Source organism: Strigops habroptila, chromosome 21 (assembly GCF_004027225.2).
Source record: "Strigops habroptila isolate Jane chromosome 21, bStrHab1.2.pri, whole genome shotgun sequence".
NCBI lineage: Eukaryota > Metazoa > Chordata > Aves > Psittaciformes > Psittacidae > Strigops > Strigops habroptila.
Genome location: NC_044297.2, coordinates 1,779,713 through 1,807,317, shown reverse-complemented (window position 1 = coordinate 1,807,317; position 27,605 = coordinate 1,779,713). Strand labels below are relative to the sequence as shown.

The window sequence follows — 27,605 nt, the reverse complement described above, 5'->3', positions numbered from 1 at the left end:
GCGCAGGCGCAGACCCGCGGCGGCCGCCAACGGCCTTTTGTGGAGGCTCCGGGGGCCGCAGCCGGCCCCGGCTCCGCAGCTCCTCACCGGGCCGCGGCCATGGGCTCGCTGCTGAGCCGGGACCTGCGGCGGCGCTGGGAGCGCCTCCCGCTCGCCGACGGGGCGGCCGCAGGGAGCGGCGGCCGCGGCAGCAAGAGGGGCCGCGGGGACAGCGACAGCGACAGCGGGGACGAGCGGCTCCCCAGCGGCCGCCGCAGGTCCGGGCTGGGGGGGAGCGGGGGGAGCGGGCTCGGTCATGGCGGTGGTGCCGGCGAAGCGACGGGAAGTGATGCCTTGAGGGCACCGGGGGAGGATAAACACCCTGTTGGGTGCTTTGTATTTAGTGTTGTTTCTGTGTCTCTGCCTTTTTGTATAGGAAGAAGTTCAAAAGCACGTCCGAGTACATTTACCTGACTCTGTTTTTGAACGGGGAGAACAGCGATATCAAGATCTGTGCCCTGGGAGAGGAGTGGAACTTGCATAAGATCTATCTGTGCCAGGTAACAGGCTTGCTTACTCGCAATGGAAGCTGTGTTTTTAATAAAATAACGTCTGGTAAATGTTAGGTGTGACCTGAGATATCTTTCTTTTCTTTCGTTATGTTTTTTTCCTTGTATATTACCTGAAAGGAGGTTGTTGCGAGCTGAGTCAGTCTCTTCTCCCAGGCAACAAGTGATGGGACAAGAGGAAACGGCCTCAAGCTGTGCCAGGGCAGGTTTAGATGGAGCTGAGGAACAATTCCTTCCCCAGAGGGTGCTCAGGCATTGGAACAGGCTGCCCAGGGCAGGGCTGGAGTCACCGTCCCTGCAAGTGTTCACACCCCGTGTAGCCGAGGCCTCAGTGCCATGAGTTAGTGGTGGCCTTGGCAGCGCTGGGGAACGGTTGGACTTGATGAGCTTAAAGCTCTTTTCTAACCTAAAGGATTCTGTGATTTTACATGTGTTAGAACTTTTGCAAGGGCAGGAAAGGCAGTTGTGTGTAGCCAAAGGTCGAGCAGGGGCAGCCAGCTCTGGATAGAACAGTGTTTGACCCGGGGACAGCTGGCAGACACAGCTTTAGGTGTCTTTAGTTGGCTTTAATTGTCATTTTGCCTCTCCCTAACAAAGGGAGGATATAAGCGGGTTGGACAGTCAGCCTTGCCTTGTGCAGCATAAAGGAAGTCAGGTTTCTATTTCCACTTGTGCTCTGTCACTGGAATTATGTGACTGTAGCTGAAATGTTTTTAGAGGTTAAATAACTCTCTCTGTAAATTACCCTTGATGAAATGATGACTCTTCCTGTCTTGGTCTGAATGTTTCTGTTTCCCTCATCTCTCAAGTTACTGCATTGAGTTTGCTAAATGACAATAAGGTGCTGCTTTACCTGTTCATAGCAGATGTGAGAAATAGAAGAACTCCTTTTTCTGATGCTGTTTACTAAAATGATCATTCCTCATGAAACTGAGGAGTTGATCTACGTGGCAAAGCTAATGTAGCCTCATAAGGGTTGATTGGTAAGATGAATAAGGTCCTGGCTTTGAGAGTAGGTTTGTGTGTCATCACAGGTAGGGGATATGCTGAAAGTGTGGAAATATTCACATCATCAAATAAAATCAAAGTTGGATTTCATGTGACTTGCTGCCCTGAGTTGAAATGCTGAGGTAAGAGGTCAGGGAAGATGCTGCTGTACAAATAGACTTTATTGATCTCTCAGGTGAAGTTTGGTGAGTGATTGCATCTCCTAATGGGCACATCTGCTGCTGAGAAGGAGAATCATGACTCCTAGTGGAACAGTGTGTTTCACTTCGTTTGGTTGGAAACCTGTCAAATTCTAATCTTATATGCCTTACACTTTAGAATAAAAGGTCTCTTTACATCAATGGTGCATGTGTATGTGTCATTGGTGTACCTTAGTTTGTATGTCTTGCATGCTTTTTCTGTCTACCCCCCAATGCCCAAACTGGCATTCCCTAAGGCCTGCAGGATTTGTCGTCCACCAGTAACATTAAAGACTTAGTTCTTGGACTAATTATATCCCTAACGATGGTGTGATTTGAAGGAAAAGAGCTTATGTGGCTTTACTGGCCTTTTCAAGCTCTTTACTTACTGTGATTACAGACATGTTGTCCAAATTTCCTATGCATCTTCCAGAAACAGAGCAAATACAGTTCACCCTTTCTCAAGTATGTCAAAATGTTTGAGCTTGTGAACAGTTCCCTTAATACACTTTTGATCTGCATAAAGTTAAATGTTAACGATTTTTCATTCCATGTGCTGCTTTTGACAGCTTTCGTTGGAATGAAATCCCTTACTTGAGTTCTTCTCTCATCTTCCCTCATAGTCAGGCTACTTTTCCAGCATGTTCAGTGGATCTTGGAAAGAATCTAGCATGAACACCATAGAGTTGGAGATTCCTGACCAAAATATTGATGTAGAAGGTGAGTGGGAACCTTTTATTCGAAGAAAACCCTGAAGGTAGAGGTTAAGCTGAACTTGGCGAAAAATAACTGCAAATATATACTTTATTTTTTATGTTTTAAGAATGATTTTCACACTTGAGAGGATGAGTGATGTGCTCATTCAGGTTTGAGCTTAACTGGAGTCACCAGGAGAGTTGAATTCATTTTTGTGCCTCTGAGTTGCAACCACTTGTGGTGGTGTTTTGGCACCAGCGCTCTTGAGATCAGCTCTTGTGGAGACCTGAGTTTGAGGGTGAATCCCATCTTCCTCTGTCTGGTCTTGAAAAGCTCAACCAGGGCAAGTTGACAATGTTTTGCTGTGGTTCCAAGCACCATGGAGCAAGGAAGTAGTGTTTTTCAGAGGAATTGCAGAGAAACTTGTAACATCATAGTAATATCTCAACATTCTGGTAGTGATCGGTTGCAGAGAAGGGTCATGAGGTTTAACTTCTTTTTACCTAGTTTTACTGCTCTCTTCATTGCTCCATGGTGTGACTTGGTGGCTGTTTTAAGATTAATATTTTCTTTAAGTAGTGAAAGGGACAGGACAAGGGGAATGGCTTTAACCTGCCAGAGGGGAGATTGAGATGAGCTCTGAGGCAGAAGTTGTTCCCTGTGAGGGTGCTGAGGCGCTGGCACAGGGTGCCCAGAGAAGCTGTGGCTGCCCCATCCCTGGCAGTGTTCAAGGCCAGGTTGGACACAGGGGCTTCCAGCAACCTGCTCTAGTGGAAGGTGTCCCTGCCCGTGGCAGGGGTTGGAACTGGATGATCTTAAGCTCCTTTCCAACACAGACCAGTCTGGGATTCTGTACTGGGTAACACCAGGTTTGTTTTCTGTTTCACGTGTGCTTGGGCTGGTAAAGACTGACTTTATATCCAGAGCAAATAAGATTGTAGAGAATGCGTGCACACAAGTGGTCTGGTTACATTTAAGGATTCTTTTAGTCATCTGTGCTCAATGTCCTACCTTTGTTTGATGCCTGTACTCTTTTCAGCTCTACAGGTGGCTTTTGGCTCACTGTACAGAGATGAAGTGTTAATAAAACCCAGTCAAGTAGTTGCAGTTTCAGCAGCAGCCTGCATGCTGCAGCTGGTAAGTAATAAATATGCAACATTTTAATGCTTGTTTTTCAGATAAACAGTTGATAATACACTTGCACGTGTGTACTACTTCACCCAGAGACATGAATCATGTTTTCAGACCAAGTGGGGGAGAAACCCCAAACATAAGGCAGTGGTTTGATTGAAAAATGCTGTGACACAAATCCTGTTGTAATATTAAGTGCTGCTTTGGGAATCATATCTAGTAGATTAAAACATGTTTTAACAGCTTATTTGTTTTACCCTGAAGGTGTTCATTAAGCTTGTCTTTCACATGATGTATTCTTGAGGAAAAATCTCTATTTCTGAGGAATGTTGGCTTAATATTTTGGATACTGGTCCCTGTGGCGTGTGTGACTTTGGTAACTGTTCAGGCATGAAAATCTGTATGAGCTGCACAAGCTTTGACACTTCCTGTCGGGAAATGAAAACTTTGGGTTGTTTTTCTTCCCCACAGGATGGCTTAATCCAGCAATGTGGTGAAACCATGAAGGAAACCATTAATGCCAAAACTGTGTGTGGTTATTATAAGGCAGCGGAGACATACGGGTTAGACTCTGTGAAGAAAAAGTAAGAATTGATTTCTTCAAGCTGCTTTGTCCATTGCTGTGTAAAAGTGTGAATTTACAATCACTAGGATAACACTCAAGTTATTTATTATTGGTTTAAAGCTATCTGACTTGAGCTTTGCTTGTCCTATTTAGTTTTCAAGTTTCTACTAGAATCATTTACCTTAAAATTGGTGTAGATGAGCATAGATGGATTGGCTTTTGGACTGAATGAATTACTGAAGTATATTAGGCTTCAGTGTAACAATGAAGTAATGCTTCTGATCATTGACTGTGCTATCACAAAGCTGCTTTAACATGCAGAACCTAAGCTTAGCTTTATTTAAATAGGGTGGATAATTACACACTGAGGAGCAGAACGCTGAGGTCAGTGCTAACTGCTTCCTTCTGCTGTGAATTACTGTGTCCTCAGAGCTTTTTGTGGCATTATTAGTGCTTTGAATTTAGCTTTCACTCTACCCGGAGAGAAATTAAATGCAATTTTGAGAGTTTCAGGAAATGTTGGAAAAATTTATGGTAAACATCATTTTAAATACTTTGTCATATTTTTATGCCCTCCTGTCTGGGGATTATGTGGTACATAACCAGGCTGTGTGAGCCTGAGCAACTATTGCAGGAATGTTGACATATGTAATTAAAAATGCAGGTCCTAACTCCTTCTTTCTAATGTAGGTGCCTTGAGTGGCTCTTGAATAACGTGATGACTCACCAGAGCGTGGAACTCTTCAAAGGAATCAGGTATTGAGGCTGCAGTTAACTTCCAGTGATGAAGTACAATTCCTTCCAAAGTATATAGCTCACTCCAAATAACTTCCTAGGCTATTGATGGTTGCTTGTCACCTAGCTTGCTTGCTTGGTTTTGTCTAGATTGTCTCCTAGAACTCTTATGATTTGTTTGCTTGTTTTCAGCATAAACCTCATGAAGCAGCTGATCAGCTCTTCAAACCTCTTTGTAATGCAAGTGGAAATGGATGTGTACACCACGCTCAAAAAGGTACTTTGCAAAGTATCAGAAGCTTTGTAGGAATGAATGCATTATGAAAATGTCCCTTTAATACCACATGTGTTCCTTACTCGAAAACTTCAGTTCACTCACTAGAGGCTGTTTATTTTACCTAGTGGATGTTCCTTCAGCTCGTGCCTTCTTGGAATGGGTGTTTGAAGCATCTCTTAAGTGAGGCTGATGCCTGGTTTGCTGAGCGTAGGAAAGGTAGGAGCAATTGCCATGGCCTTGGATTGGGGAAGATGTGGGTTAGGAGTGAAATGTCTTCCTCCACTTGCAGGCTCTCATCTCTGCCAGCACTGCCCAGCATCAGATTCTCAATAGCAATAGCTTTTTCACTGCTTTGTCCACATGTTTTCACATGAGCAGAGATAGTCACTGGTTTTGCTTTGTTGCTCTTGCTGTTGTTCCATTAGGTTAACCTTCTGTTGCCTTCTCACTAGAAGGCACTAATGCAATTCAAAAAGGCAAAAGTTTGCTTTAACATTTCTGCTGAAAGGATTTGGATGCAAATGATTTCATAATTTCAGCTGCAGAAGGTGGTTTCCCTGCCCATAATAACTTTCTCTGATCAATAGCTTAAAACTCAATCTCAAATACAAATAGGGTCTGGAAAAAATACTTAGGAAAGCAAATTGTAATACAGGTGCTGTCTTTTGCAGATTTTGACAGTGACATTGCATTCCTGGAATCAGAAGAGGGGAATCAGTTCCTATCAGTGTTCACACACTTGAGGTTACAGCATATCATCAGTGACTTGGCATCGGCCAGAATTATTGAGAGAGATTCCCTCATACCCTCAGGTGAGTGAATACTTGGCATTGGTGAGGCTGCACCTCGAATCCTGTGTCAGTTCTGGGCCCCTCACTGCAAGAGAGACATTGAGGTGCTGGAGCGGGGCCAGAGAAGGGCACCGGAGCTGGTGCAGGGCCTGGAGCACAAGTGTGATGAGGAATGGCTCAGGGACCTGGGGGGTTTAGTCTGGAGAAGAGAAGGCTCAGGGGGGACCTTATTGCTCTCTGCAACTGCCTGACAGGAGGATGGAGCCAGGAGGGGGCTGGTCTCTGCTCCCAAGGAACAAGGGATGGGACAAGAGGAAACAGCCTCAAGCTGCCCCAGGGCAGGTTTAGATGGAGCTGAGGAACAATTCCTTCCCCAGAGGGTGCTCAGGCATTGGAACAGGCTGCCCAGGGCAGGGCTGGAGTCACCGTCCCTGCAAGTGTTCTCACCCCGTGTAGCCGAGGCCTCAGTGCCATGGGTTAGTGGTGGCCTTGGCAGTGCTGGGGAATGGATGGACTTGATGAGCTTAAAGGTTTTTTCCAGCTTCAACGATTCTATGATTCTACTCAGCTGATGAAGTTTTGTGCCTTTCCCAGCCTGTCCTACTCTAGAGCACTGGGGAAGCTCTTGGTGTGTTTGTTTATCACTCACATGTTTATCTACAGTGTCTGAATTGTGGCTGAAGATTCAGCAGAAGTTGAATATTCAACTTTACATGTATAAAAGCATTAAAAGGCACAAACGTAGGTGTGTGAGCATGTTGTTGATCAGTCAGTTTATCAAAACCCTCTATAATCAATACATAGTACATTATCAATGTTTAAATGAGAGAGAGCCCCAGACATGCAAAAGTCTTTTCCTTTTGAGAGAGCAAACCTTGCTGGGACTCAGTTGTATTCCAGCCATTATCCTTCTGAAGAGCTGGGTAGGTTTTGATGGGATTTGGAATAATACCTGAGAGTTAAAACCAAAAGCACAAGATGCTGTGAACTCTACTCCCATCTTCAAAGACAAGTGTCATTTACTAACAGATATTTAGGGTGATTTGGAGGGGACAGGATAGTTTAGATGCTGCTCTTGTCCTTTGATTTGCATTTAGGCTTGTCTAAAATACATCCTCATTCTAGGTCCTGTTGCTTTTTGAAGCCTATAAATGGCATTTCACTCTGTTGTTGTAGATTACTGTTATTAACATCACATTATCACTGAACAATAAAAGGCCCCATTCTCAGCCTACTGCTGAAGTCCGAGTTCACAGATCAGCTTTGTTCTCTGCTCAGAAGCTGTGTAAATCCAGCTGAGATGAGATGAGTAAGTGTGGAAATGAGTTATCAAGTTGGGCTCTCACTTGAGAGTGTTTTCCCTCTCTCATTCATGTCTCTTATGATGGGAACCTGCCCTTTTTTCTTTCCCTGTTTTGGGGTTTCTGTGGGTTTGGGTTTTTTCCTCCCCTCCCCAGAGTTAGCTGTGCTCCTTGTAACAGGGTTTGGACTTATCATGTTCTGCCTTTGAATATGGCTCCTGATATCCTTGCTCCGTGTTTCACTCTGTCAGTGTTCCTGTATCACAGTTGAATCTTAACACTGAACTTTGCATCTAAACTCAGGCAGGTTTATTTCCTGGCTCTCATGTACTTTGATTTACTTTTATCACATCTGTCTGCACTATAACTGTCCATTCACCTGTGTCTCAGTGATGTCTCTTTATAGGTGTAATTCCCAAATGTCAACTAAGACTGCTTTTATTAGCTGTTTATCAGTCTTTGTAAGCTCTTGACATCTGTGTTCTTGTCCATGCTTGTAGCCTTAGGGTGTCACTTTGGCCATACATAAATATTTAACCTGTCTTTGAGTTCCACTGCTGTCTCCCTGTAAAATGAAAGTGATTTTGCTTCATCTCATACTGGCTTTTTCCTTCATGCTGCCATGGATGTCAACATACTGATGATACAATGCCAAAACACACTTGTCAGGGTATTTCTTGTTGAAGCCTGCTCAAGTTGTTAGGTGTTGTTAAAACACTTCCCTTACCATTAAGATAGCATAGTGAGCATCACACATTTGCCTTTCTTGTACTGCTGTGTCCTGTCTCTGCTAGAAATAATGGTTTAGTTGCTCTTTGGAGATGAATGAATAACCTGGAGCAGCTCTTTCTCCCGCTTTGAAGCTGAATTATAGCTCTTGATGATGGGAGTAGGATCCTTTCCTCACTAGAAATCTGTCTCCTGAGTGAAAGTGAACAATTTCTGCTGCTTAAATGTACTGGTTTTCCCTGCTCCCTGTTCTGATTTGAATTAATACCTTAACGGATGGAGGAGAGACTCTTCTGCGCTAGTAAAAGTACAAAGGAACTGGGTTATCCTGTGCCCAAAATGTCTCTTGAAATGCGTTCTCTGAACAGCAGGTGGAGGCCGAGCATTAGAGACGCTGCATCCAGGCCGGGTGCAGTCTTTGTGAGCAGCCTGCTCCGTTATTGCCAGTAGATGGGGCAGTTTTTGACCTCAAGCAAGTGATAACATTTTAAATGATGCCTAAAAATCCCGCCAGAACACATCTGATTTTTGATATGTGGTATTTTATATGCTTAAGTGGTGTATAAAGTAAATATAATCCACCTTACTTAAGATTGATATTGGTACGGATTATAATCAGAGTGCGAATGCATCTTCATTCTGTAATAAACCAGATAACTTGGAACAACTCTTTTAGATCCTAATTTATTGATGGCACAGGAGAATTGTGGGTTATTTCCTTGTGAAGTGACTTTGTCACCGTGTAAATAAGATGTTGCAAACTAGAAATTTGCCAATATTACACTTGATTTCCTTCTCTTAACGCTGCTGCTGTTCTTGCTTACCAGGATTAATGGGCAGCCTCTTCTTAGTGTTGCTGAAGTGCTGTTAGAGTTTAACTCTTGATAACCCTTGTAATCTGTTGATATCAGTTTCTACCCAAAAGGTGTGTTAAGATCAGGAACTTTTGCTCATCATTTAGGAGAAGGTTTAGACAAAAATCTGGCACTGCTCTTTCAGAGAGGTTACTGGCTGCCAGCAGCCACTGTTGAGGAGGAAATCATGTTGAAGAGGTGAAAGAAATGGTGAAAGAAATTCATTTCTTTTATATCCTGTATGATAGGACCTGCAGGAGGCAACTGAAGTACTGTATGGAGAATGTTCTTGTTTGAATAGGAAGGATGTGAGAGACAGAAATACAGACTGTGTCTGCCTGAAAGCCAGGTGTGTGTTGTTCTGTTTCACTTGGTAACTTCTGAACATTTCCTAAGCAGTATTTTCTCTCTTAATGTTTGCAAATTAACAGTTGAAATATGATGCATGAAATAGATGCATATATAGAAATAGAGAGGATGCTTTACCTCCATTCTCTGTTCTTTACCTGTGTAATTTTCCTTACACTTTATCCTTTCTCTTGTGCTTTGGTTAATTCCCATTTTGGTCCTATCACAATCTGAATCTTAGCTCTAGAGTTAGTCGTACAAGTTTGCATCTGGGACTTCTAAGACAATCTCACTTCTTCCCCCTTCTATCATATTCATCAACCTCTTGTTTTCATGGGAACTGTGGTTCTCACTGTCCCTCTCATCCATTCCTCCATAGAGTTTGTTCTGGAACGTGACCTTGCGTACTTGCCCCTGTTTTTTAGCTTGGCCAAGAAGAACTTGCTGTGCTTTTGGTTGCCTGTCATCCCTTTTGTGTAACTGACTTTAAGCTAGGAGGTTTTGTTCTGCTTTATCTCTTGGTTGCAACTGTTAAACTAATACAGCCGATAAAATCTTTATAGTGCAGTCAGAGGAAGATGTGATTTATGTTTATTCCTGGTAGGAGACAATTCTTGTTTGTTTTTACCATATCCGTGATAAGTCACTGTTTCCTTTCACCTTTGGTTCTGTTTTCTGCTTGTTTAACTTGTGCAGAATTTTGCTGAGGACTCAGAAAACAGCATCTTTTCCCAAGGGCTTTTAACAAGCTCCTTGGCTTAACAGCACTTTGCTCACCAAGAAGATGTGTTGAGCTGCATCACTTCTGGCAATCGTGAATGCTTGATCAGATGAATGCAGTGCTGAGTTATTTCGTGTTAGCTGTTTGTACTTTTTTATCATAGAGTCACAGAATCATCGACTCAGCCGGGTTGGAAAAGAGCTTTAAGCTCATCAAGTCCAACCGTTCCCCAGCACTGCCAAGGCCACCACTAACCCATGGCACTGAGGCCTCGGCTACACGGTTCCTTGGGAGCAGAGAGCAGCCTCCTCCTGGCTCCATCCTCCTGTCAGGCAGTTGCAGAGAGCGAGAAGGTCCCCCCTGAGCCTTCTCTTCTCCAGACTAAACCCCCCCAGGTCCCTCAGCCGTTCCTCATCACACTTGTGCTCCAGGCCCTGCACCAGCTCCGGTGCCCTTCTCTGGCCCCGCTCCAGCACCTCAATGTCTCTCTTGCAGTGAGAGGCCCAGAACTGACACAGGATTCGAGGTGCAGCCTCACCAGTGCCCAGCACAGGGGGACAGTCACTGCCCTGGCCCTGCTGCCACACTGGTGCTGAGCCAGGCTAGGATGCTGGTGGCTTCTTGGCTGCCTGGGCACAAGCTGCTCATGTTCAGCTCCATCAATCAGCACCCCCAGCTCCTTTCCCATGAGCAGTTTCCAGCAACAATTCCCCAAGCCTGGAGTGTTGCAGGGGGTTGTTGTGACCCAAGCACAGGATCTGGCACTGAGCTTTGTTGAACCTCATACCAATAGCACACGTGTGTTACCAGGTAGTGGGTTTGCACTGGTTAATAAGTATAACCTTATTGTTTCAATGTCATTTTATTTCTCCATTTAACTGTTTATGAATGTCCCATTCCCAGCTCCAAAGACAACACCCACCTTATTCATTCTATTATTGTTTTTAATTTTAGAATGGCTGTCCCCTGTTTACAAACAGCTGTGGTTTGCCATGCTCAGAGTAGAACAAGAGAATGATATTGGGTAGGTATATTACAGGCTTTCCTTTATTACTTTCTTAAATTAGAAACCTTCCTCTCATATAAAATCTGACATGCTTAACTTTTGGAGTTTAAGAAGAGCAGGGGGAAGGGGACTTCAGTGGTTTTAAACTCTGTTGCTCTCTGTGGAGCTGTCTGTTCCCTTGGGCTGGCTGATCTCCTTCCCTTTCAACAGTAGAACTCTAGAAAACTTGTGTAATGCTGGGTGGGATCTTCTGTATTTTCTTTTATGTTGCTTAATGCTTTTCACTGCTACTTTGCCTTGAAATATATGTCAAGGCTGTGAAGCAGTATACTTTAGCCTTCCACGTTAAGGATGACTTTAGGAGAAGTACTGCAGACAGAGAAGAAGCCTCTTCTGTCCTGCTTCCTTCCTCCCTGGGCTAGGTGGACAAGAGGTTGTGGTGCAATGTAACTGTATTGGTGTAGAAAGCAATGTGTCAGGTTTTGTTTAGGCAAGGATAACTCCACACTAACCTTTGTTCTGCCTCTCCCATCACAGCCTCCCAGGCAGCGAGCGAGGGCCCAGCACCCAGCAGGGTTTGGCACCCAGGGACCTGTTTGCCTTGTTCCTTTCTGATATCACAGCCTTTCCCCCAGCTGGTGGTTAAGTTTGATACCACTCTCCACTGTCAGTGCCTCCAGCTTTTCCCAGGCACTGCATCCTTCTCCACTGCTAAGATGCTGCTCTCTCTGTAATCCTCTTATTTTATATCCCATCGTTCCTTCTTAAACCACGTGTTTCACCGTGGTGGCATTGCATTGCCATTGAGGAAGATTCCATGGTGGCATTGCATTGCCATTGAGGAAGATTCCATGGTGGCATTGCATTGCCATTGAGGAAGATTCCATGGTGGCATTGCATTGCCATTGAGGAAGATTCCATGGTGGCATTGCATTGCCATTGAGGAAACTTCCATGGTGGCATTGCATTGCCATTGAGGAAACTTCCATGGTGGCATTGCATTGCCATTGAGGAAACTTCCATGGTGGCATTGCATTGCCATTGAGGAAGATTCCATGGTGGCATTGCATTGCCATTGAGGAAGATTCCATGGTGGCATTGCATTGCCATTGAAGAAACTTCCATGGTGGCATTGCATTGCCATTGAGGAAACTTCCATGGTGGCATTGCATTGCCATTGAGGAAGATTCCATGGTGGCATTGCATTGCCATTGAGGAAGATTCCATGGTGGCATTGCATTGCCATTGAGGAAGTTCCATGGCAGCTGTCAGCACTCGTGTCGTTTCTGTGTCCTGTCACAGACGTGCATGGAGCTGTGCTTTGTGTAACACCCTGATGGTGTCTGTGTGTGTAATGGGAACCTGTGCCTCACAGGGGTTGCCAGTGGTGGTGGCTTGGGCAGCAGGGCATGGTGATTCAGTATGTTACATGTGTGCATGTGATCACAAACTGTTTGCCTTCCTTCTGCTTCACTTCTGTGCCTTGAGCCACGTCCCGTGATCTCTTACAAAATACCGAAACTACGGCAAGATGCAACTGGGGGAGTGTTTCCTGCCTTTGTCTTCTCTCCTAGTTCTTAGCGTGCTTTGTGGAGGAGAAACCTCAGGTCAGGAAGCTGCAGAATGTTTGTTACCTTTCAGAAACCGATAAACCAACGTCTTTATTTTCTGCCATCAGTTCTGTTAGCGCAGCATTTGCTGCTCTGAAGATCATAGAATCCCAGACTGGTTTGGGTTGAAGGGACCTTAAAGCTCATCCAGTTCCAACCCTCTGCCACGGGCAGGGACACCTTCCACTAGAGCAGGTTGCTCCAAGCCCCTGTGTCCAACCTGGCCTTGAACACTGCCAGGGATGGGGCAGCCACAGCTTCTCTGGGAAAAGTCTGTGCCAGCGCCTCAGCACCCTCACAGGGAAGAGCTTCTGCCTCAGAGCTCATCTCAGTCTCCCCTCTGGCAGGTTAAAGCCATTCCCCTTGGCCTGTCCCTACATCCCTTGTCCAAAGCCCCTCTCCAGGTTTCCTGGAGCCCCTTTAGGCACTGGAGCTGCTCTAAGGTCTCCCCTTCAGGAGCCTTCTCTTCTCCAGGCTGCCACTTGTCTGGCAAGTTGCCCTTCCCTCGACCTGCTCCAGCACCTCAGTATCTCTCTTGTAGTGAGGGGTCCAGCTCCTAAAGATCCACGTCGGGTGGTCACAGCTTGTTTCTGATACTTATTGTTTTCTTGGGCAGACTTTTCCTGTAATGCTGTTGTTAATGGATTTAGCAGTAGGCGATGGGACATTGTGTGTTACTTCTAGCTGGTATGGGAACCACAGTTAACATGGAAGTGAGTATTAGCATAGTCATCAAAATTGGTTTTGCTTGTCCAGATTTCTCTTTTGCAGGATGGGACTTTCTTTATTTTTAAGCCAGCTAAATCTGAAAGTATCAGTCAGAGAAAGTTTTACTTAACTATAGACTGTGTTTGCCCAAACTTCTTATTCTGGCATTCGTTGTCAAGGGCTTTCTTCCATAGCAATGGTAAGAAGTGGGTGGGTTGTAGTGTTTCTTCTCAATATGTCTTTGCTTCTGACTTTAATAGTTTGCAAACTTAACATGGTTCAAGGTGACCTCCAGGTTACTGTTTGTTTAACAATCGATAATGGATTGTCTTGGGACATGGTGTTCCCTGGAGCTGCACAGGAGGCGGTGGGAGTGCAGGCACATGTGTGTGTAGCACTTCCCTGTAGCTATGTGCAGCTCAGCTCTAATGTTGTTGGTCCATAGCATGCAATCTCTTATCAATCATGTCATTTGAAGTCCTGAGATCACTTCTCTGTCTTCTGCTGGCAAGCTGCAGTGGCCCCCTGCAGCGAGATGCTGCTGGTTCCTAACCTGTGTCTTGGAAGGGAAGGCTTGAACTGTTCCATTGTATTAAAGCAAATATTTTGGACGTTTGACCAACCTGTGGCTGAAAGAAATCAGGTTTTATTAGACCATCCTGTTATCCAGGTCTGCTGCCCTTTCTCTTGCATTTACTGCCTCTATTGGTTATCTTAACACATTTTTCCTCTTAGAGATAAGGATGCAGACGTGGTAAGCTGAACAAAACATGAAGTCTGGCTCCCAGCAAGCTAGAGTAAGCTCTGTTCTTATATCCCACCCTGGTGCACGGCATCGTTGTACCTCCTTATTCTAGGACTGCCAACAGGGAAATCACATTGCTTTGAAATGTGCAATGTGGTTTCCTCTTTTGATAACTGTAGAGAGGAAAAGCAAATGTTTCTCTCCTACTTCATATAGTTTGCGTTTAAAAGGACTAAACATTTTATATCTCTTCAGAATTTGAGATGTTTTTAGTGTAATACTGGAGGTTTTGGCTTTGAGCTGCAAATGCTCAAGGTTTACTTGATGTGCTAAAGTGGATCTCTCTTTTTTCATAACTAAACATCTGTACCAGATGCCAGACAGATCTTTCAAGTCCTTGACTGGATTTTCTACTCTTAATAGTCATGTTGGCAGTGTTTAAGACTGAAATAGAATAACTTGCCTGTTCACTAAGCATATGGTAGGCCAGTGGAAGTGGTTAGAGCTGGAAATCCTGCATCTTCTGAGGCTTCTCAAGGGATTGAGAGAGGGGAATACTGATGTCTGCCTGAGCATTATGTACTGATGTTTGTGAGAGTTGTGACTAAACAGAAATAAATCTTTTATTACCATTACTTCATTTAGGTTGGCTACATAACCAGTTCAGCTAGAAGATGTGGAAGGAGCACACAGGAGGTTTTGGGATGAATTTGGTTAGCATGATTAGCTTATTTGCTTAACTTCATAAAATCCTTCATCTTCCAGGTTTGGTTGGTACAGAAACAGGGGGTGAAAAGGCTCCAGACTGAGTTTGTAAAAGCTGTAGCCACAAGTGTGGTGTATGTACAGCAGGAAGGGAAGAGCTGCTGCTCCTTCTTGCTTGTGTAACTTGAAGTGTATTGTTTAATATTGCAGGTGTGTAATTTAACTTGTGGGGGGGATGTTGCCTTTCGTTGTGATTTATAATACTCAGTTTTAAGTGTTTGTCCTCAGTGTAACATGAAGACTTCCTGGCAGTAGTTGCTTATTTGGTTACTGATGTAATCCTGTCTGAAATGAAGTGAGCAACATACCTCTGAAAACTGGGACTGAGTTGGCTTACACTGGCTCTGCAAGGCTTTACTACACGTTGAAACGCCGCTGGCAACTTGGGTGAAACAAGTTCATGTTGATAGAGGATGCCAGAACCAAGAGACTTGTGGCACTTTGTGATCCTTGTGTGTAAACTTGTTTTAGACAAGCTGCATAACCAGACACTTGAGAAATCTTATGGTGTCTCTTTGGGCACTGCTTCATGCTGCTGTTCTGCAGAGTCCCGCAGCAGTTCCTTAGTAGCAGCACTCTTATGTTTGCACCTAGTAACTACTAGGTGCAAACTGCACCTACTGCAGTTTAAAAAGGACTTAGTTTAGGGTTTGGGGGGGTGTTCTCTTTTCTTTTTTAGAAGGATTGGATAATGTATTTCATTGCAACAGCTATTATTTTCTTATCTGGAAAGGTTCTTCTGTAAAACTCCTGCCTCTCACAGCTGAGAGTTGGGGTTGTTCAGCCTGGAGGAGAAGACTCCAGGGGAACCTTATTGTGGCCTTTCAGTGCTTAAAAGGGGCCTATAAGAAAGATGGGGAGAGACTTCAGCAGGGCCTGTTGTGACAGAATGAGGGGTGATGGTTTTAAACTAAAAGAGGGAGATTCAGGCTGGATGTGAGGAAGAAATTCTTCACAATGAGGGTGGTAAAACATTGGCACAGGTTGCCCAGAGAAGTGGTGGATTCCCCATCCCTGGAGACATTCCAGGCCAGGCTGGATGTGGTTCTGGGCACCCTGATCTAGTTGAAGATGTGCCTCCTCATTGCAGGGGGTTGGACTAGATGAGCTTTGAAGGTCTCTTCCAACCCAAACTGTCTATGATTCTACCTGAGGTGTCACAACCTGATTTATAGGGCACTTTTGTAGAGCAGTTGGATGTTCATGGGACAGTTTGGCTTGGAAGGGATCCTGAAAGCTTGCCTGGTCTAACCTCTGCTCAAAGAAGGGTCAGTTGTGTGGTCAGGCCCATTTACTCAGGCCTGTTCCCCTTTCCCACATTGAAATACCATCCAAAACTGTTCCAAGTGTCCTTAAAGATGCACTTTTCTTTTTGTAGGCCTCAAGAAATAAATAAAGAGGAGCTGGAAGGAAACAGCATGAGGTGTGGTCGAAAGCTTGCCGAGGATGGTGATGTAAGTGTGGCACGTGGCTAACTGAGCATCACTGACGTGTCTTGGACATGTTGGGTATTTTCAAAACATGTTGGTCTTAATTGTCAAACTGCATCAAAAAGATGTGGTGGAGATGGTACGTTAACGAAATGATTGTCTTCTCCCTGAAAGGATGAAAGCCCTTTGCTGTCTTTGTGATGAATAAGGAATTAGTGTTTTAATTGTGCTCTTAGGCTGCAAGCAAGGCCATGTTTGGAAAAAACTTTAGTGTGTCAAAGGAGAGAATGAAGCCCTGACTTGTCATTTGAGACTTGTAAAATACGTGGAGTTAAAGTATAGCTCTGATCCCTGATGAAAAAGACATTTTTAATTGGAAAATGAAGTTTTCTAGATAAAATGTGTAATAGCCACAGCCAGAAGCCCTCTGTGTTCCATATCCATATATATGTGTCTTTAGGTGACAGGGCCTGTGAAAAAACATAAATATTTCCCCACTGAAGTCACTTAACCTAAGGATTTTGTACTCCAAGGAGTGCTTTAGGTGTGAATAAGACCTGTAATTAAGTGCTACTCAGAAATCACAGAATCCCAGCCTGGTTTGGGTTGGAAGGGACCTTAAAGCTCATCCAGTTCCAACCCCCTGCCACGGGCAGGGACACCTTCCACTAGAGCAGGTTGCTCCAAGCCCCTGTGTCCAACCTGGCCTTGAACACTGCCAGGGATGGGGCAGCCACAGCTTCTCTGGGCACCCTGTGCCAGCGCCTCAGCACCCTCACAGGGAACAACTTCTGCCTCACAGCTCATCTCAATCTCCCCTCTGGCAGGTTAAAGCCATTCCCCTTGGCCTGTCCCTCCAGGCCCTTGTCCAAAGCCCCTCTCCAGGTTTCCTGGAGCCCCTTTAGGCACTGGAGCTGCTCTAAGGTCTCCTCTTCAGGAGCCTTCTCTTCTCCAGGCTGCCCCAGCCCAGCTCTCTCAGCCTGGCTCCAGAGCAGAGCTGCTCCAGCCCTCGCAGCAGCTCCGGGGCCTCCTCTGGCCTCGCTCCAGCAGCTCCACGTCCCTCTGGTGCTGTTGCCCCAGAGCTGGATCAGGACTGCAGGGGGGTCTCCCCAGAGCGCAGCAGAGGGGCAGGATCCCCTCCCTGAGCTGCTGCTCACGCTCTGGGGGTGCAGCCCAGCACACGGGGGGGTTCTGGGCTCAAGCACACACTGAAGCCGGGTCATGGGGAGCTTCTCCTCACCCAACACTCTCAAGTCCTTCTCCTCAGGGCTGCTCCATCCCATCTCCCCCAGCCTGTGTTTGTGCTTGGCAGAGAGAATGCAGCACCAGTTACCAGGATGCAGAATTAATTTAGACCCCTTTTGTTAAATATATTTCTGTATGTTTGGAAGGTTGCTGATACTGTCTCGTGTAGCCATCTGTCTGTGAGGTTTGGCCACTAACGTGAGTGGTTGCCTACAGAGATGTCTCATGTGGCAAATAGGTGTCGGCAAGGATCCTCAAATCCACCATACATCTCTGTAGCTGAGAATCCCATTCCCCAGTTTGATTTTTTGGAGAAGTGGTGCTTATAATTCATGTTGTAGCCAGTACTCAAACTGGTTTGTTTGTTTCATTCCCCTTATTTTCTCCAGTACTGCTGGCGCTGGACTGGATTCAACTTTGGCTTTGACCTCCTTGTTACTTACACAAATAGTTGCATCACCTTTAAACGGAATACACTGAGTCAGCCATGCAGTGGATCAGTCAGTCTGCAGCCTCGGAGAAGCATAGCCTTCAGGTGAGCAGTAGCCAAGAAGCAGACCCTGTTTGTATGCCAGAATGTCTTCCCATAACGAAGTTTTCCATCCGTGCTTGCAATTTTGTTGCCTCCAAGTTAGTCAGGTTTGAAAATGTTATTCTGTCTCCTTGGGAGAAACTGTTGGTGCTGGAAAAACTAAGTTATGGGAGATTAAGTAATTTACCTGTTGTTGCATCCCTAGGTTACGTCTTGCCTCTTTCGACAGCACCGGGAGAGTTACTCGCAGTATAACAACAGGGTATCAGATCCTAAGCCTTGAGAAGGACCAGGTATGTTTGTGCCTTTTGGAGCTGTTGAATCGTGGAGTCCAAGGCATGACAAAAATGCTTGGACTTCAAAAGCCACCAAGGCTTTTGAAGAGCTGTCGTTCTTCTTGTTGCTTATGTGGAATTTCAGGTGTTCCTTTTATAGGCAGTGGATATGAAGCTGATTTGTGAAGTGTAACTAGTTAGGATAGCATGGGTTTCATTAGTGTTGATAGTAATGATGGTACCATGTTGCTGCTGAAGGTACCTGCTGCCAGTGTAGTGTTCTGCTGGGCAATTCCTTGCTTTCCCAGACTTCCAACACTGCTGGGATTCCCCGTCTGAATAATACACCCATCAGACTCCTACTTACTTAGAGGCAAATTTGGAGTTTGTTTGAAGACTCTCTTGTATTGTAAGCTGAAGAGTTAAAAGAGTGTCTGCGTATTGTTCAAGGGTGGCATTTATTAATTTATTAGTTATTATTATAAAAATCAAGTGAAAGCCTGTTGTGTCAGCATTATACTCAGACTAAAGCCAAAACACAGCACTTTAGGAAGAAAATGAACTCTATCCCAGCCAAAAGCAGGACAAAGCCTCAGAGAGGAGTAGAGTTTTCTTAAGAGAAGTTGCCCTTTTCTACCCATCTGTGACAGCAGAATCTAGCAAGAGATGTGAAAGACTTGATCATCGAGTCTCTTAAATCCTGATCAGCAGTGGTAAATAGATCATGAGTACATAGAAAACTACTCCTTGAAGCTTAATCCTGCGCTAGGGATGGCACTTACAGTTTTGCTACCCCAAACCCAGTTTCTAGAGTAAAACCAAACATTTCCTACCAACAATCTGTAACTTGCTTTAAAGTACACACTGCTCTAGGTTGCCTGGGTGGTTATACCTCTGGAAACTGATAGTGGCAGAAAAGTCTCCAGGGTGCTTGAAAGGAAAGTTTGCTCAGCCGTTTCGTACGCTTCTTATCTGTGGTGCAGCACTGGGTCAGAGGGTTATAAGCATGTTGAGAGTATCTTATCAGTGTTAATATTATAAAACATCTGCTGAAGGTGAATTACTGTTTTTTATCTTCTTTTTAATATGTAGTAATTAAAATATAGGGAATATTATTATCAATCTGGTTTTCCTTTTGATGTACTTCTCTCTAAGAGCATCGCTTACTGTGCACATTCCCCTGTGTTTGCTTTGCAGGAGGAGGTAGTGATGTATTTGGACAGTAGACTCCTGATCTTCCCACTCTATATCTGCTGTAACTTCTTGTACACATCACCAGAGAAGCAGTGAGGCACTGCCAGATCGTTTGGGAGCCTGAGACCTCTTTGGTGGAATCCAGTAGCACTTCTCTAACTCTGCATGCCTGCTTCCCATTAAACGCCCTGCTGACGCACAGAGCTTGGCACCAACAAAGGCCTTACACTGTGGCAAAGATATATGGCCTTAGTATCCTCCTATGCATCTCTGAAGAGAAGAGCAGAAATTAGATAGGACCAAAACTAGTTCTCCCATTCTTTTTTATTTATTTCTCTTCTGCATCTTCAGACAGGAGCCATTCCATGTTTAAGGAATGTTTCACTTTGGGCAAAAACTGAGCCAAATTGGAAATAGAGAATTTGTGTGAATGTCATCTTGTAAGCTTACCTGTTAGATTCTGAGCTCACATTGTAGGATGTGTGGGTTTTGTTACCATGTTTTGGGGGGTTTTAATACCAGATCTGTAAATACCAGATCCATGTTACTTACTTTCGTGGTCCTTTTCCATTCGGGTCAACTACATTTGTCTAAATGTTGCCTGTACCTTCTGTTAGTTATTTAACTGTACAGATTCTCAAACCTTGGTTTTAAGCCTTTATTGCCTCAATTTTTTCTTGTTCTTGGGCTTTTTTTTTTAATGTTGCAGCATATATTTAATTTTTTTTAGCATGTGAATTTGCTGTTAAGGATGTTCATAAGTGAATTACTTGTTTTCCACGTACTGAAAACACTCTAATGTACTAAGCAGCATTTGAGTATCAAACAGCAGCTTACTCTACTCACACGAACCAAATACCAGTGTTTAAACATTGCTTTTTGTGACTTATTTTAACTGTTACATTGGGATTACACCCTGGTTTAGCTCAGGAACCTGTGACCTTTCAGTGCCTTTGAGTTGTAAGTGTTAACCCAAACCTCACTTCACTTGAGCACGGTCACAGCATCCAAAGGAAGAGCTGGGAACAAGGGATTCCTTCTGGGGTTTGATGAATGAGTCAAGTGTCAGAGGTACACTGTATTCTTGCTTTGTATGTGCTGAGTTTTATGTTTCTCTGTTGCAATTTTGAATTCTTATCAACAGGATTTTTGGATTCAAAGGGAGAATTTTGCCTCTTTAGTAGGCTATTTTTTTTTTAATGTCAGAAAAGCATAAAACCATTTGTACTTTTATAACAAGGATAAAAACGTGTTAGGCGAGGTGGAAAAATGGGGCAACTTGTCAATAAAGGATTTCAAGTGGAATGCTCACCCACGTCTATCCTTTTCTGCCATGAATAGCTTTTCCTATTGGATTCAGCCCTCGGATGCACCTCTCTATAACCTTGCCTTGTGTCATACTTAGGAAGCAGGAAGCAAAAGCATTTTAAGGCATTCACCTGCTGCAGCATCAAACTTGGTATTTAGATTCTTAAGCAAGCAGTTTTCTTGGTTTTAACCAGAAATACCAAGTCATGGGTTGAGTGGAAAGGAGTTTGTGCTGCTGGTTAATGGCAGAGCTGGTACCTAAAAACCAGGTTGGTTTTAAACAACTCCTTGTTTTCTATGTAACATAAAGGTTGAAATTTAAGCTTTGGTGGTGGGTTGTGCTCCACAAGGCTCCTGCTTTGTGTGCTTTGGCCCTTGCACTTCGCTGGCTCCCAGGGACAAGCCATTGCTGTGTGTGAACACAGCCCTGGCCAGCACATCTGCCCTGCAGCTGGGGAACCACCACCCTGCCATGGGGTGAGGATGTGCAATGTGGAGCAAGAGCTTACATGAAGCTCATCGTGGTCTTGTTTTCCAGATATGAATGACTCCTCCTCTTGATCTCTGAGTGTCCTGATCCAACCTGTACCCTCCCTCACCCTCCTGGTTGTGGAGGGACTGTCAGTGCAAGGAAACAAATCCCTTCCAAGCTTCGGTCCAGCAGGCAGGATGAGGGATTTGGGATGGGGCAGTGGTGAAGGTGCCCTTCCTCAGGGATAGCTAAGGAGCGAGAGGAGCACGGAAACCAAAACACATCACAACTTACCCCAGAACATGGGTGGTTGGTTGGTTGTTTTTCTCTCTTTTATTTGTCACTGACTAGGAGCAGCAATCATGGCAAAGGGGAGCTGAGAAGTACAACACCACACTCAGGAAAACGGTATGAAAAGTACAAAAATAAGGAAGCCTATTATATATAATATCATTGCAGTCAATTACTAAAAATAAATATTGTAAACACGACAGAACAACATCAGGTGAATCTACAGTCACTCGTTTCTGCTAGCAGCTGAACAGTCTTTGGCTTTACTTAACTCCCCTGCCCCGCACGGAGCCAACACCCACATTAAGATGCATTTTCTTTGCTTCAGGCCAGAAAGACTCCGGACTTGTCAGGAATGTGGCAATAACATGACTCTTCCTTACTCCAAATGCCCTTGTGACCAGGAATTGCCTCTTTTGTCTTCAATGACCACTGTTCTACCAGAGCAAGCAAATGATGTCTCAAAAGAAGGTATTTTCCTTTCTATCTGCTGGGAGGGGAGGGGGTTGAGGCGAGGTGGGGGCCCAAGGCTCCCCCCCAGGCCAGTTTAGTTTGCTGCTGTCACCTCTTGCATGGGGAATTGTGGGTTTTGTCACTATTTTACACCTCTCCCTGTTCCCCTCTCATGCACTTGGACCTTCACCCTCTTATCTCTGTCAGATAGCCTGGCACATTTGGATTGCTGATAAGAGATTAGATTGCCAGGGCACCAAAAGCCTTTTGGGACAGGCTGCCTCAGGGCTGCTTTCAGGTCAGTGATCTCCACATCCCACATACTCCTCCATCATCTTGGGTGGTGGAATACGAGCTTCTCCTACTCTGCCTTTGACCCTGAGAAGGAAAGAGGCAAATTCCTCTTGCAAGGCTCAATAATTTGCTGTTTGTGTGTGTATACACGTATACATTTGTGTATATAACTTAAAATAAGCAGTACCAATAACATCGTGTCCAAACTACCAACGAGGAGAGAATTGCCAGGGAGGAAAGGTCAGTGTCTCCAGTGTAGCAGCTGCCACAGTGGAAGACACTGTTCTCCTGCTGCTTCTGGCCAAAGAAGGTGCCAGCACAAGGCCAGGAGTGCGAAGAAAATGCATCCTAATGGGAACAACCAAGCGAAACAAAAGCCATCCTAAATCCACAAAGCAGTGCTTCTTACTGAAGAGAGGAGACAGACTGGGCAACTCAAGGTGATCAGTCTGTCCATCTCTCCCTACATATAATAATTTGATCTTCCCTTCATATCAAGAGTTAGGATTTAATCTTCCCTTCTTCATTTTAAACACATTCACAGAACATCCCACGGCAACATTTTGGTGTGAGGTTACAGTCCCACTTAAAGGTACAATCAGACTGTACAGCAAACATCTCGGGTGCTCACCCCCTTTGAGACAAAAAGGAGCACAAACTTCTCCAAGTGTTGGATAAAACCCTTTCTTACAGCCACGGCCAAGGGCATAGCTGTGATCACAGGTTAACGTGGGTGTCTTACAGCGCTTCAAGTATTACTCTTTAACTAGAAACACTTCAGACCCTGCTTTATTCTGAGCCAAAGGGAAGCAAAAGCTCTCAAGCTTTACAGGAGCCTCACGGATATCCAGGTGAGCATCCATCTGACCACAAACCCAGCCAAAAGTCCCCCCTGACCTCACAGAAAGCTCAGATCCATATTGAGCTCCATGTGGGCTCCTTCCCTGCGTCAGCCCTGCAGAGCAGATGCTGTGGGACAGACCGAACGCAGCTGCAGCTCCAGGTAACTCATCCTGCCTTTACTTCCTCTGTTCCAGGAGAGGAGAAAGCGCTCAGCAGTTCATCACCACCCTGCGAGCTCAGGGCTAATCCTTCCCGCTGCTGTAAAGTCCCAGCCCAACCCTGCTGCAGAGAAAGGGCACGAGATTACCTGCTCCTCCTGTCCTCACTAACCAGGTACTTCACTACCCACGTTTCCTTCTCGCCCTTTTAGTCACCTGCTCCAACAATTCACTGAGCTAGAGCCTGAATCAGCTACCAAAGGGCTGCCCCTTGCCCCAACCCTTCCCACTTTCCCCCCAAAACTACCCTTGTATAAAATGCAGCTCACTACCTGATGAAAACACTACCTACTTTAAAAGGGGTACAGCTGGATGAGAGTTTAAAAACAGCCACTAATGCAACCTCCTGCGTGGTGCAGCAGGTAAAAAACCCATTTCTCAATGTTTTTCAGTAGGCAAAATGCTGGTTTTCTGGGGAAAGATCACACACAACTGCTTGGTACCACGTTAGAGGGTTTCTGTATCAGCTTTCCAGATTTATTTGACATCTTCTAAAACTTCCACTAAACTTAGTCTCTTACATCGTTTCTATACGCAGGCAGGTTCTATTGGTTAAAATTGTCTTGAGGCTTATAAAAAAATAAGCATTTAAAATGCCCAAAGAGTAATTTTGCTTTAAAGTTGTGCTACTGAACTTGACCCTCACCATAGAAGAGAGACTTTTGGTAATGAGGTTACCCCAAGCAGTAGAAAAATATACATTAAAAATAGACAAAATCTCTATCCTCCAAACTGAAGGGCTCCTGGTGGGAATTACGAGTTAAATTCTTTTTATACATCACTGGAATTTCATTATCTTCTGCTAAATATTTACAGGAACATCCCTACCCCCATCTGAGCCTCTGCTCACCCAGAGAACTGCAGCATCTCCTTCATCCATAGGCTTTTCTGTTGGCAAAAATGCATCTCTGCTTTTCACCATGGCACACAAAGTGATGCTCCGGGAGCACAAAGTGATGCTGTGGGCACGCACGTCCCTGGGAACGCTCCCAGACAGCCCTGAGGATGCCAAATGGAGCTGAGGTGACACCAGTTATTGCTGCTAACTTCATGGAATGAGTTGGGATCGCCACTGCCTCGCTGCATCACACTTGGGATGTGTGACCGGGATGGTGGCATGAGGGACATGGGCTCAGACCAGGGTCCCTGCAGAGCTCTGGGATACTTCAAAGAGCAAAACTGGTCAGGGAGGGCAGGGGGACAAAATAAAACCTCTCCTTAGGATAAAACCAGCCTCGTCTCCCTGCAGGGCCTCACTGCACGTGGCATCCCTGGCTTTCTGGTATCCCTTTTGTTCTGGTGGTAAATGCAGAATGCCCAAACCTCTGGTGTACCTGCCCTCAGGAATTTGGGATCTCTTTCTCCAGTCTACCCCAAGAAAGTTTTAAATTAAAAAAAAACATAAGTACTCTGTACCCTTCTTAAGCGACATTAAAAGGTGAAATCAAAACTAAGCAATATAACACACCCCCCCCCCACTCCAAGACTATGTACATACAAAGACATAAGATCTCTTGAAACATAAATACACAGTGTATGAATCCAGGTGTCACCTAAAAGGCTGAAGACACAGAACTATTTCACAGCCAAGAGAAGCAAACCCAACTCGCCACACCAAGTGTAGACACAGGACCATGACATGGGGTGAGACCGACCCAGCGTGGCGGCGGCTCCTTGTACCCGCACACGCACCAGGGAAGGGTGCTAGTGGTTTCCAGGGGGTGTAACACAACCCTACACACATGCCACATTCCTACACTCTATTCAGGGTGCGGGTGAGAGGTTGGGAAATGGGGTTAGACCCTGAGTCCCCAGTTATTTCCAGGCACGTGCTCTGCCAGAGCGGTTAAAGGGGCACCTCTAACTTGGCCCAGCAGGTTCTTTATTATTGCTCACCACCAGAGATACTTGGTACCTCTCAGTGCAGACTCGGAACACGCTGGTTGAAGTTCTGCACCCTGTGCTTTTAAAAGTTACCATGACTTTCATGGAAATAATACAGCCTTGATCAGGGTAAAAGACTAATGGAGGTCTTTAGCCCAATCTTAAAGAGGTTTGCTTTCTACAGCACAGACACGCTAGGACTCGGACATACATAAATAGGTACCAGTTAACTGTAAAGTGACAATGCAGCGTCTGAATTATTCTAGCATTATCCTTTCTGCTGTTAGGGAAGATGTGAGAGTGGTTAGGAGATGTGGGGAGGAGAGCTGCAAGTGGAACAGGCCCAGCTCTAACTGGAAATGTAGGTAGACAGCCAAAAGACACTTTTAGCTTTACTTGATAGGCGGTTTTATGGCATGCAATAAAACTCCTAAGACAACACTTTATACAAAGCACACAGCATCTCCAGTCCCACTGGGAGGATGTCGAGAGAACAAGTAAAGCTAAGAGTCTGCTTGCAGGGGGAGGCTGCACGTGTGTGTGTGTGTGTGTGTACGGAGGGAGGGAGGGAAGGGGAATGTCCTGCTTTGCTGACACCAAGCTCTTCGGCAACCCTCCTTGCTCCTACCGCTGGCCAGCCTCCCGGATGCGGCACGCCACGGCCGTGATGAGCGCTGCGCCCTTGCCGCTGCCGTCCTCCGACTGCAGGAAGGTCACTTCGCACTTGGGAGACAACTGCTTCACTGTCTCCTGCATGACCGTGGAGAAGCTGCGGGAACAGGGAGAGGTGGCGACTTAACCCGCCTTGGGTGGAAGGTGCCAGCTCCACATGGAGCAAAGCACGTCGCCCCTCTCGTATTGTTCAAACAGAGCTATAGGGACTCTTCATCAGGGACTGCAGGGACAGGACAAGGGGGAATGGTTTTAAACTTAATCAGGTTGGAGATAAGGCAGAAGTTGTTCCCTGTGAGGGTGCTGAGGCGCTGGCACAGGGTGCCCAGAGAAGCTGTGGCTGCCCCATCCCTGGCAGTGTTCAAGGCCAGGTTGGACACAGGGGCTTGGAGCAACCTGCTCTAGTGGAAGGTGTCCCTGCCCATGGCAGGGGGTTGGAGCTGGGTGAGATTTAAGGTCCCTTCAACCCAAACCAGGCTGGGATTCTACACAGAGGAGGAAGATGGATGGAGAAAGAGCTGCCAGGTATGAGGCATTAAAAAGCCAGTCTCCATGCTGCAGTCCGAGCCCACAGTTAGCACAATATAACCATGATCTTCCCCCACCTCAGGACTAAACCAGCCCCACCTCTAGTCCCTCCAAGCCCTGAGAGCACTAATAAACCTTAACAGCCCCGACCAGCCTCACCTGGGGGACCTCCAGAGCCCTCCCTCTACCCATGGGCCCCTGAGCCCTAGTTAAGATCAGTCTGTGCCCTTAATCCCTGCTGAGCAACACTGTCCTGTAAGTATCACCCTTCAGCTCAGGCCTGGTTATAGCTTTGCTTGGCCATGAACCTTCCTGATCCAGATCATGGGTTGACTTCTTGGGTTAGACCTGCTGCATCCCCCTGATGATTTGGAGTCCCGGCTGAACCTGGTCATCATCATTGAGTCAACCTGGCCTCAGGTATGTTGGGGTTGGGTCCTGCCTGGTGCCGTATTATCCGTCTGGGCACCCCATCCTTTAGGGAGCAGATGGTTCTTGCTGTGCCTCGACAGAGTTTAGGCCATCCCTTGGGACCTTCAAACGCTCCTCCCTTCTCCAACAACCCCATGAACCCTTCCATACCACCTCCTACTTAGCACCCATCAAGCCGAGCACATACACCAGCGTTAAGCGCCCTTGGAAGACTCTATTGAGCAACTCACTGTGGGTGCAGCTTGTAGAGGGTCCCGTCCACACCGACCGTGATCTTGAGGAAGTCGAGGCCGCGGTTCTCGCGGATCTTGTCCACCACAGCGGCCATGCCGGCGCCGCAGAGCTGCGCCGCGCGCCGCGCCACCACCGTGCACACCTCCTTCACGATGATGCTGTCATCGCACGTGGTCTCCAGGCCCAGGTGCTGGAGGATGGAGCGGACCTGGAGCAGGGCTAAGCAGTCGCTGTGGGGGGAACAAGGGGATGGGCAGCGTGAGGAGATGGAGCAATGTGGATGCGTGGCTTCCTCTCCTCTTACCTACATCTTGTGCGACTCTGGAGGGGCTCTACAGCTCCCCTTTAACTTGGCTTTCAGAGCTGGATGTGGATCTGATGTCACATCCTAATCTATGAAACTATCTCAGGACAAAGCCCTCTGTCCAGGGCAGAGGATAAAGAGGCCTCTGTGTAGTCAACCCCAGACATTTCCTTGTCTCTCAACACCGGTGCTGTCAGAACCACGTGGGTTTTGCTGCTGTGTTGCACCACCCTCTGTCATCCTGGCTCCAGACTGAGTGCTGGGGACTTGTGCTGCAAG

The 27,605-nt window shown here is 45.8% G+C and overlaps 2 protein-coding genes across 6 annotated transcripts in view; one reads left to right on the top strand and one right to left on the bottom strand.

The window, feature by feature from the left end:
• The first annotated feature begins 16 nt into the window (after nt 1-16).
• GMCL1 (germ cell-less 1, spermatogenesis associated) lies at nt 17-20,704 on the top strand. The gene is made up of 14 exons (XM_030509857.1): nt 17-257; nt 416-539; nt 2,359-2,455; nt 3,471-3,568; nt 4,034-4,146; nt 4,818-4,883; nt 5,055-5,139; nt 5,265-5,355; nt 5,811-5,951; nt 10,838-10,907; nt 16,096-16,171; nt 17,782-17,927; nt 18,130-18,217; nt 19,397-20,704. The coding sequence occupies exons 1-14, from the start codon at nt 100-102 to the stop codon at nt 19,487-19,489; spliced, it is 1,446 nt and encodes a 481-aa protein (XP_030365717.1). The 5' UTR covers nt 17-99; the 3' UTR covers nt 19,490-20,704.
• Nucleotides 20,705-21,476: 772 nt separating this feature from the next.
• Nucleotides 21,477-27,605, bottom strand: part of LOC115618370 (hexokinase-2) — a 34,648-nt gene continuing 28,519 nt past the window's right edge. For all 5 annotated transcript variants that reach the window (XM_030509849.1, XM_030509845.1, XM_030509847.1 and 2 more), the window contains 2 exons: nt 27,019-27,252; nt 21,477-25,925 (listed from right to left, as the gene is read on the bottom strand). In XM_030509849.1, coding sequence (XP_030365709.1) covers nt 25,781-25,925; nt 27,019-27,252 — 379 coding nt within the window. In that variant the 3' untranslated portion in view covers nt 21,477-25,780. The remainder of the gene's footprint in view (nt 25,926-27,018; nt 27,253-27,605) is intronic.

Coding starts and splice junctions, on each gene's coding strand:
- GMCL1 (XM_030509857.1), top strand. CDS start 100: ATGGGCTCGCTGCTGAGCCGGGACCTGCGGCGGCGCTGGGAGCGCCTC. Junction 4,884..5,054: donor GAACTCTTCAAAGGAATCAG/GTATTGAGGCTG, acceptor GCTTGTTTTCAG/CATAAACCTCATGAAGCAGC. Junction 5,356..5,810: donor GTTTGCTGAGCGTAGGAAAG/GTAGGAGCAATT, acceptor TGTCTTTTGCAG/ATTTTGACAGTGACATTGCA.